Source organism: Nomascus leucogenys, chromosome 5 (assembly GCF_006542625.1).
Source record: "Nomascus leucogenys isolate Asia chromosome 5, Asia_NLE_v1, whole genome shotgun sequence".
NCBI lineage: Eukaryota > Metazoa > Chordata > Mammalia > Primates > Hylobatidae > Nomascus > Nomascus leucogenys.
This window is the reverse complement of record NC_044385.1, coordinates 10911359-10922500: the sequence shown is the minus strand read 5'-3', so window position 1 is coordinate 10922500 and position 11142 is coordinate 10911359. Positions and strand designations below refer to the sequence as shown.

The window sequence follows — 11142 nt, the reverse complement described above, 5'->3', positions numbered from 1 at the left end:
TCTGTTCTAAAGAGTTTTTTTTTTTTTTTTTTTTTTTTTTTTTAAGATGGAGTTTCGCTCTTGTCGCCCAGGCCAGAGTGCAATGGCACTCTCTTGGCTCACTGCAACCTCCGCCTCCTGGGTTCAAGTGATTCTCCTGCCTTAGCCTCCTGAGTAGCTGGGATTACAGGCACACACCACCATGCCCAGCTAATTTTTTGTATTTTTAGTAGAGATGGGGTTTCACCATGTTGGCCAGGCTGGTCCCGAACTCCTGACCTCAGTTGATCCACCCGCCTCGGCCTCCCAAAGTGCTGGGATTATAGGCATGAGCCACTGCACCCGGCCAAGAGTTTTATAGTCACAGGAAATACACAAAGGAATTCAACTCAACATATATTGACTGAACATTTTCTATGTACAGTTGTCTAAAATGGATAATTAGTAACTTAGGTTTTCACTAAAGCATTTATTTTCATCAAGCCACTGGTTTCCGTGGAGTTTAAGCTGATGTGCTGGAGAGATAACCACAGGATAAGATACATATAGTGAGCTTTCTGAGTTGATGCTAATTATGGAAAAATTCTCAGGACATAACTTAGAGGACCAGTTACACAAAGCCTAAACCTGGAAAAAAATCTCGGAAGACAGGAGGAGTAAGAGTTTAGGGAAAATACTTGGCATGATGTGAGAGATTTTTTTTTTTTTAATGACCAGAGTTATTAAGACTATTTATTGAGTTTTCAAGAGTATAATATATGATTGATTTGTTTAGATTATGTACACAAAGAGCACTGTTGTACTTAAAATAGGGGAAAAAGAAGGGACTGCACTGCTTTTTTCCAGTGATGCATTGGGTTTTATATTGATGCTGTGGATGCTTATGGTACATTAAAATTTGTCACAGCAATAATAGACAGGATCGGTAATTTTCCTTCAATGTTGCCCTATTTCCTGGCTGCATGAAACCATGAAATCACTGAATGGGATCATACAATACCAGCTTTGATTGGAAATTAAATAAGATCTTACGTTGGCAGTTCTAAAAAGAGACTCCGTCTGTCAGCATGGCAGCACGTATTTATGAATAATCTTAAGGAGGATTGTGATAAGCAATCACTTATTGATTTCATTACATTTGCAGGCACAGTGTTAGACCATAGAGATATACTGGTGAGCAAAACAGATCTTGTTTCTGCTCTCACACAGATCCTAATACTATTGGAACCCATAAAAATGGACAGAATTGGGTCTAAGTAACTGCAAAGAAGTGATTTCTGTCTGCAAGTAACATCACTATCATGGTTTATGAATTCTGTTCCTTGTTATTAAATATCAATCGGGAAATTGATGTGAAACTGGCATGGGGAGATACTAAATAAAATGCATAGGCTCACCCTTGAATGCTTCAAGATGTTTGTATGGAAAGAATGGAGTATCCTTTGTTTGATTCTTATTTGTTGTAATGGAAAGGTAGAAACCCCTCTAAATACCACCCCCTTGTTGGGATCAAATTGGATTAGAGGTCATCTATTTGTCTATTTAATAGATATTTTTTAATTGAGTGCTTCCTGTGAGCCAGCATTCTTACAGGCTTTGGTGATCACCATTAGTAAAAGTGACAAGGTCCTTTCCCTTACAGAACTTGCATTCTAGTGGGGGAGGCTCAGAAAAATTTTAACAAAGCAAACAGCATATAATATAGTGTCAGGTAGTGATAATAAAGGGGAACAAGTAAGACAAGGGACTCAGGGTGATAGGGGCTGCTTTTTTAGATAGGGCGACCGTGGAAGTGGTTTTCCGTGTGTGTGACCTCACAGATTTGTAAGCAGCAGTCAAGCTAGCTTTGCTCAGAATTACTAAATGTACAAACACACATGCACATGCACACGCACACACACACACACACACACACACACGAGCATACACATAGGCTTTCCCATAATTCACCCCTCGATATGTCCCCATTATATCCCCCTCTTCCACTGTCACCACCCCTGCTATCCCTAAGCTTTGGGCTTTCTCTGTCTCCTGCTTTCTACATCTCCTGATTCTTTGAAGGTTTTCTATTTTCTTTCTCTTGTTCTGGGATCAGCCGGTGTACTGTCTGGCCAAGTGTGAGGTCCCTAGGCATCCCTGAATGCCTTATCTACTTTCTTTGCTAACTAAGGCTTGTATACATCTGCATTGTAGCTACAGTTTCTCATTTGGCCAATCATCAGTATGATGATTTGGGGAAGGCAACGTTTCTTCACTATTGAGAAAGATCTCATGTTGAACTTTGTTTTTGAACTGCAATGTCTAAAGTGGGCAATTCAATGAAAGGGTAGTGCTGATTTAATGGTATTAACTTATTAGAAATTTTGGGCATTGTTTGTTCTTATTCATTCATTCAATTACTATTGATTGAGGCCCTTTTATATACCTGACATTATGCTAGATACTGGGGCTATAATTCTAGGTAAAAACAGACTCAGTTTATTTATTATTATTATTATTATTTTGAGATGGAGTCTTGCTCTTGTCACCCAGGCTGGAGTGCAGTGGCGTGATCTCGGCTCACTGCAACCTCCACCTCCCGGGTTCAAGCAATTCTCCTGCCTCAGCGTCTCGAGTAGCTGGGATTACAGGCACCTACCACCATGCCTGGTTAATTTTTGTATTTTTTTTTTTTTTTTTTTTTTTTTTTTAGTAGAGATGGGGTTTCACCATATTGACCAGGCTGGTCTCGAACTCCTGACCTCAGGTGATCCACCTGCCTTGGCCTCCCAAAGTGCTGGGATGTGAGCCATTGTGCCTGGCCCAGACTCAGTTTAATAATCAGACATTAATAATTACACAAATGAATGCTTGATGACAATTGAAGAAACTAAAAGAGAAAATACAATGTTATGGGAGCACAAAACAAAAGAATTAATAGCCTGGTGGGTCCAGTCTCAACACAGCCTTGAAAGGATGCCTGGGTTGAGATTTGAAAGATGGGTAAGTGTTAACTAGAGAAGAGAGAAAGGGGTTTAATAGTGCGTGCAAAAGTCCTGTAGGAGAAAAGGCATGAAGGAAGGTTGGTTGGAGATATTGGGCTGGTGCCAGACCATGCAGTGCAGGGCCTTGTAGGCTGAAGGAGTTTTTTGATTGTTTGTTTGTTTGTTGAGCTGGATCTTGCTCAGTTGCCCAAGCTGGAGCACAGTAGCACAATCTCGGCTCATGGCAACCTCTGCCTCCCGGGTTCAAGAGATTCTCCTGCCTCAGCCTCCCAAGTAGCTGGGACTAAAGGTGCACACCACTACATCCGGCTAATTTTTGTATTTTCAGTAGAGATGGGGTTTCACCATGTTGGCCAGGCTGGTCTCAATCTCCTGACCTCAAGTGATCCACCCGCCTGGGCCTCCCAAAGTGCTGGGATTACAGGTGTGAGCTACCGCGCCTGGCCGGATCAAGGATTTTTTGGCTTTTATCTTTAGAGCAATTGGAAACCATTGAAGGGTTTTAAGCCAGCACACTGTATAGTACAGATTGATGGTGTGGCTTCAAGCTAAAGCTCCCTAGAAGGGAGTTTGCAGTGTGGAGAACCATTGAGTGGATTTTGAAGATGTCAAAATGAGAGATAATTGTAGCTTGGACTAAGGTGGTGAGAAATTGATGGATTGGAAAAGTATTGATGGAGTAGAATCCACAGGACTTGGTAACTCCAAGGTGGATATCACCCTTTTGTAAGTGCTTCCATTTATCTAGTTGCTTTTGAGGTTTCTTTTAAGTGGTTGATTATTTATTATTTCATCCAGAATTTGTATAAAGAAAGATCAATAAATTTGTTTCTTCATGTTTGTTTAGTAAAGGGTGAATATTTAAGGGTGCTTTTAGTGCTTATGGGCCAAGGTGAAAAAAATGATGGTCATCATGTGCATTTAAGCACCCAGAAACACTATTGGCACAGACAACCAAAATGCAAAAGCAAGACATATGAATTACAAGTCTGCACCTCAGGGGCTGAATAGCAAAGACTAATTCAGAAGAGGCCTTATGACCCAGGAAGACATACTTTGATTAATATCTTTATTGTCCTGTTAGGTAGGTTAACCCTCTGGATCCCATCAGTATTTGGCAGTGCTGATCTTTATTCTTGAAATAGAAACTAGATTGTGTGTGTGTGTGTGTGTGTGTACATGTATGTGTGAGCACGTGTGCATGTACACACTATCCTCGTGTACATTTCATATATATGTTACCTACCAGATGTATTACATATGGATAATAATAAAAAACACTAAGCTATTTATCAAAACCTCTCAAATGCCTACTCTGCATGCTGTCAGACTACAGTGATTCTGGAGAGGAAGTGTGCTTTGAGATGAATGATGGGGTTAATTAAAGGCAACTGGCAGGTGGCTTGTGAATTGGTGTTTGGTTCATTAAGTGTTCGGTATATTTTACTTTCTGTCCAAAAGGAACATTTTGCTTACTGGAAAGTAAAATAAAAACAGCTCCTGAGTAAACTGGCAAAAGCTTTGATGAGTATGTCAGATTAGGATGTATCATTCAAAGTTGAACCATGATTGAAAGCTGCAGCTATAGCCTCTCTCCTTGGTGGTGTAGCAGAGCTCTCCTGAACTGAACCATGATTGAAAGCTGCAGCTATAGCCTCTCTCCTTGGTGGTATAGCAGAGCTCTCCTGAACTTAGTGTTGCTTAATTACCATGCACTCCATCATACAATGTTAAGGGACTGGATTGAAGCGAAACTTTGCATAAGTGAGTTGGTCTCATACATTGGATAGGATAGCTTAATATAGTATTTCAATCCATTCCTTTCCCTTAGATGATTGGTACGTCTCACATACTAATGGGCATTTCCACACTAGCTCTAATTTCTGATTTGTCCAAAGTACACAGGCTTATTTTAATATTTGACTGTTTAAGATTGTCTTCAAACTCCTATAGGTTTCCTATATCATATATCAAAAAGATACTCATATCTGGCTGGGCGCAGTGGCTCATGCCTGTAATCCTGGCACTTTGGGAGGCCGAGGTGGGTGGATTGCCTGAGCTCAGGAGTTCGAGACCAGCCTGGGCAACATAGTGAGACCCTGTCTTTACTGAAAATACAAAAAATGAGCAGGGCGTGGTAGCACTTGCCTATAGTCCCAGCTACTTGGGAAGCTGAAGCAGGAGAATCACTTGAACCCAGGAGGCGGAGGTGGCAGTGAGCTGGGATCGTGCAACTGCACTCCAGCCTGGGTAACAGACTGAGACTCTGCCTCAAGAAAAGAAAAGAAAAAAGAAAAGAGAAGAGAAGAAAAGAAACTCATATCTTTTTTAGGATCTATATATTTTCTGAGTTCCTTTCTGGGTCCTAGATCCTCATCTAACAAGCTCTCAAGTGTGGCTCCCATTTGAGAGCTTGTTAGAAATGCACAATCAGCCCCACTCAAGAGTTTCCCGATCAGAATCTGCATCTTAGCAGGATCCATGGGCGATAGGATGCACCTTACAGATTGAGAAGCACTTTTATAGGTAACATACATGGTAAAATCAATTGAATCTCTAGAAGCAGTGTGGGATGAGATTGCAGACTGAATTATCTGAATCTAATTCAGATGAATTAGGTTTAGTGATCAATTTCTGGAAATATGTCTGATGAGCCCTCTGAGTAACAAGTGACTTTATGCCTCATTTTCCTCATCTAGATATGTGTGGGTCATCTTTATACCACAGGGGTAGAGTGAGGATTAAATAAGTTAATGCCAGGATGGGCATTCACTGTACTTTTGGTAAAGATGGTGTGCCTTCTCTTCTTCCGGGGCTTACTGAGTAAGCTCTGTTACTCCCACTTGTCCCATATGTCTGTGGTTTTGTTTTTACCTCGTCTTGCTGTCTTCTCTTATTCTCTTTCCCAAACTGTCTTTAGTTAGTTGTTAATAATGTATTAAATTGTATTTAGATAGCCTCCGGCATCCAAAAGAGTAAGAGTGTAGTTGCTTACCCAAGAGTGTAGTTTGCATGTCACAGTCAGTTCCATAGGGTAGGTGAGACAAAATAGTAAGAGCCTCTGGGGATTTGATAAGGCGTTGAGCACACCAGCACAATTTTTTGTCCTTTTTTTATTACACCACAATATAGCTTTGATCTTGTAGATTATATAAGCTCCAAAGTACTTCATGATTTTTATTATAGCCATACTGCACAAGATTTAAATACAGATGTACCCATCCTATGAGAATAATGCTATTTTTTTAGCAAATTATTTTTTAAAGAAAACAAATCAGTGAGCACCTGGAGGGTCAGTTAGGAGGTGGTTGTTAAAAATATTGGGCTTTGCCTGTGGCTGGTGCTATAAGCTATGCTATTAAATGTTGGTGCTACCATATAGGAAATAAAGGCAAATACCACTGGGTACGGTGGCTCACGCCTGTAATCCCAGCACTTTGGGAGGCTGAGGCGGGCAGATCACGAGGTCAGGAGATTGAGACCATCCTGACCAACGTGGTGAAACCCCATCTCTATTAAAAATACAAAAATTAGCTGGGTGTGGTGGTGGGTGCCTGTAATCCCAGCTACTCAGGAGGCTGAGCCAGGAGAATGGCTTGAACCCAGGAGGCGGAGGTTACGGTGAGCCAAGATCATGCCACTGCACTCCAGCCTGGTGACAGAGGAAGACTCTGTCTCAAAAAAAAAAAAAAAAAAAAAAAAAAAAAAAAAAAAAAAAAAAAAGAAATAAAGGCAAATAGAAAGCATTACCAGGATTTTAAATACAAATTAGAGTGGCACCTTTCCAATTTATATAGCATATTCTTTTTTTGTGTGTGTGAGACAGAGTTTCGCTCTCGTTGCCCAGGCTGGAATACAATGGCACGATCTCAGCTCACTGCAACCTCCGCCTCCCAGGTTCAAGCAATTCTCCTGCCTCAGCCTCCTGAGTAGCTGGGATTACAGGCATATGCCACTACGCCCGGCTAATTTTTGTATTTTTAGTAGAGACGGGGTTTCTCCATGTTGGTCAGGCTGGTCTCAAACTCCCAACCTCAGGTGATCCACCTGCCTCGGCCTCCCAAAGTGCTGGGATTATAGGTGTGAGCCACCGTGCCCAGCCATATAGCATATTCTTTAGGTTAGCTAAAAAAACAAAAAAAAAACAAAAAAAAAAAACAAAAAACTTGCTGTCTGCTTTTGAGTCTTTATTCCCATCACCTCTGCCCTGCCATACCACCTTGGTGAAGGGTTTCTAGAATATACTCGTGTGTCCCTTTTCTCTCTAATTAGAAGCATTGATGATTATATTGCTCTTTTACTACTCTGTTATGTTTTCTTTTGTTTCTTTGAGGTTGAGATGTCAAAACACATAAATGGTCAGACTTTTTAGGTGCTTGCTATGTAGAACCTGTGTTTTCCATTTACTTACTGTGCATTTGGTGCCTTTTGTATGCTAGTCATTATGTAAGGTGCTTTATCGGATTTACTTCATCATTTTAGAAATTCAGTACTTTGCCTCAGATCATATAACCTAGTACATGGTGAGCTGGGTTGGGAATCCGAATCTTGCTTGTTCTAAAGTCCATGATTCCTGCAGCACTCCCGCTGCCTGTATTGAGTCATTCTAATTTTCATCTTTCCCCATGTGCAGTTTCTTCAGTAACTTTGCTTAATTAATTGATTGGAAACCTGTTTTGGCTTTCAGAGGACTGAAATAAATTGTCTCTCCATACATTTTTAAGCAACCCAGGATCCTTTCAGATATGATCAAGCAACTAATGCTTGGTTGAACTAAGATGACTTTTACCATCACTTTGAACTGAGAAAGTTCTGTTATTGACCCGTTTTCTTGTGTGAGTTTTGAAATGACATGTGTGCCTGCTATTAGAATCTGTTCGTTCTTGATGATACTTGGTGTCCTAGAAATGTGTCAGACAGTTTCTTGTTAATTTTGATGACTAAAATAGTGATAATAATATGAAAATCCTGTATTTTACTTTTATTTGTTCAGGTTGCCTCTGGGGATCAGTCAGTACAGTCAGAAAACTACTGATTGCCTTGAATGGCCATAGCTCCCCTTTTCCCCTACCCAGTTGCCTTTTTGCAAATAAAAAGTACGTGAGGGATTGATTCCGTAGGGGTTTCTCTTGGTTGTTTTTTTGACAGTAGTTTTTACATTCGGCACAGATTTTTAAAATGCACTAAAATAATGTTCTTCAAGATCTGATTTGGATTGTGCAGTCATGTCACGTCTCACTTATTTTTCCCTCTCTTTCTCCCCCTTTGCAGGATGATGAAGTGGTTCTGCAGTGCACCGCAACCATCCACAAAGAACAACAGAAGCTATGCTTGGCAGCAGAAGGATTTGGCAACAGACTTTGTTTCTTGGAGTCCACTTCCAATTCCAAGGTGGGATGAAGTCTTTCAAGGCTATTCAAAATGCAAGTTTTACTAGTGGCATTGAAGTTATTTATGAGCTCTCTACTTTTTCTGTGCAACACATACTATATAAATGAAAGGGGTATAACAATGTTTTCCATCTCCATTTTGCTGATTTTTAACTGAGTCTCTCCTGGGTACAAAGAACTAGGGATAAGATTGTTAGCAAGAACGCAGAAAGTCCTTGCTCCATGAAGTTTATATTCTAGTAGAAAAGCAAACAAGTAAATAAATGGTATAATTTGAAAACTGATAAGGGCTAGGAAGATTTAATAGATTATTAAGTTTGAAAAGGAACCAATAGTCTTAGGCTCATTATATTTTTTGTAAGATAGACTTTCAATTTTCTATATTAACAAAAAGTCAAAACTCTAAATCCCAGTTCATGTTTAAAATACGTAAACCTGGGTATAGATGCAGTTCATATAGATATATCTGGGTTTGACTTTCATTGGTAGAAAATGGGATATGGCTTTTTTTCCTCAAAGTGGTATCTCTTGCATTGATCATAAAGGGGAAAGGACAGAAAGATTGTTGGTAGTAAGTAGTCAGATACTGTAAATTATAGATATACTCTTTGAAATGAGCCCAGCAATATCTTAAGCTACAGAATTTTAAAATCAAAGGCAGAACTAACTTTTTGAGACAACCGCTCCCAGGATATTTATTCTTTTAGGCTGATCTTTGCCTAAAAGAGAATGGTTCATAACATCAGCATAGATATCCTTGCAGAAATATAAACACTTAAATCTGTTGATATGTTTTGATTAATTATTCCTGATTCCTAATTGTGGATATTTACTGTATGTTCTGTATATGAATGAATTTTCATCTGTGTCTCTATATTTCAGAAATTAGAAGTTGAGGTTTTGCTTTTAGGAACTATTCACTTTGAGACAGACCCACCTTGTTATTATTAAAAATTAAGGGAGAAATGAAGAATTATCAAGAAGGCATAGTTTTTCATCTCTTTGAATTTCCACATAAAACCAGAAAGAGCTATGAAGAGGGTAAAACTCACAGCCACAGACAATACAGTATCTAAGACAAACTAAGTTGCAAGCTATTCCTACTTATGGTGTCAGTAAATGTGTAAGAGGAAGTGCAAGAGAGGCGACATGATTTCTATTGTCTCTGAAAGTCAGTGACAAATCCTTGCTGGAAAGCATGGTTGGCCAATGTGAAAACAGCAACCACTCCAGGCATGGTGGCTCACACCTGTAGTCCCAGCACTTTGGGATCCAAGGCAGGCGGATCACTTGAGGTCAGGAGTTCAAGACCAGTCTGGCCAACATAGTGAAACCATGTCTCTGTTAAAAATACAAAAATTAGCTGGGTGTGGTAATGCACACCTGTAATCCCAGCTACTTGGGAGGCTGAGGCACAAGAATCCCTTGAACCCAGGAAGCGAAGATTGCAGTGAGCCAAGATCGCACCACTGCACTCCAGCCTGGGTGACAGAGCAAGATTCTGTCAAAAAGAAAAGAAAAAGAAAGAGAACTAAGAGGGAGCAAAGGAACCATGGCATAGAGGTGAGACATTTCTAGAGTAACCTTGGCCCTAGGGACTTTTATAACTAACCATGTAAAGCTCCCTTACAGGTCAAAGTCCTCCTCTGAGGAGAAATTGCAGGGGTGATAGAGGCAAAGGATAGAGAAGGATCAAACCAAAAAAAAAAAAAGAGGGGGGAAGCAGAACCCATAGATTTCATAAGAGGCCATGTTTCAAGTAGTGGGGAGAACCACAGAACAAGGAGCTCTAGAGCTGTAAAGCTAAAAAAAGGCTACACTCTCTCTTCTCCCTAAGAGTATAAGAAAAAGCATTTCAATTTTTGTCTGGACATTCGATGTGCTTGTGTTGCCTGTAGACATTATATATAATATAATTATGTATAATTTATATATATTAATGGAGTAATCTAATTTATATAATTATAATTATACTTAATATATAATTTATGTGTGTATATATTGTTTTATATATAAAAAGAGAATAAGAAGCAGAATAATATCTACAGGTAATAAAGGTCAACTAGTTAAATAAACTTATAACGATTTAAAAATGAACTAAAAGAAATTAAAAAAATAAGAGACACTATGAAAGAGCAACATACATTCTTAACTCAGAAATAAGATGAGTAGAGAACAGAGATTTGGAAAAGGGAGCTGAATAACAGGCCAGAATTCCAAATTAAAGAAAAACTAATTTTAGACCTGGAGACTGCATGAGAAGGGACACCAGAGCACATAAACCCACAGCTTCACATCTGTGTAGGCCTACGATAATGTGAATTTGAGTCTTAGTTTTTAACAAAAAAGTTTAAAAAGTAAAAAAAAAAAAATTAAAAAATAGGAAAGAGGCATCTAGAACAAAGATATAAAGAAAATATTTTCGTACAGCTGTGTTTGTATTTTAAGCTAAGTGTTATTACAAAAAACCAAAAAGTTAACAAAATTAAAGTTTGGAAAGTAAAAAGTTATAATAAGCTAAGGTTAATTTATCATTGAACAAAGGAAAATTTTAAAAATAAATTTAGTACAGCCTAAGTGTACAGCGTTTATAAAGTTTGCAGTAGGGTAATGTCCTAGGCCCTCGCATTCACCCACCCCTCATTCACTGACTCACCAGAGTAACTTCCAGTCCTGCAAGCTCCATTTATTGTAAGGTGTCCTATATAGGTGTACCAGTTTTTACCTTTTACATCACATTTTTACTGTACTTTTTGTATTTTGAGATATGTTTATATAAACAGATACTA

General features: G+C 39.1%; 1 protein-coding gene across 4 annotated transcripts in view; it reads left to right on the top strand.

Annotated features, from left to right (window-relative positions):
- Positions 1-11142, top strand: part of RYR2 (ryanodine receptor 2) — a 787631-nt gene that overhangs the window by 213952 nt on the left and 562537 nt on the right. For all 4 annotated transcript variants that reach the window (XM_030812625.1, XM_030812626.1, XM_030812624.1 and 1 more), the window contains exon 2: positions 8235-8354. In XM_030812625.1, the coding sequence (XP_030668485.1) occupies positions 8235-8354 (120 nt within the window). The remainder of the gene's footprint in view (positions 1-8234; positions 8355-11142) is intronic.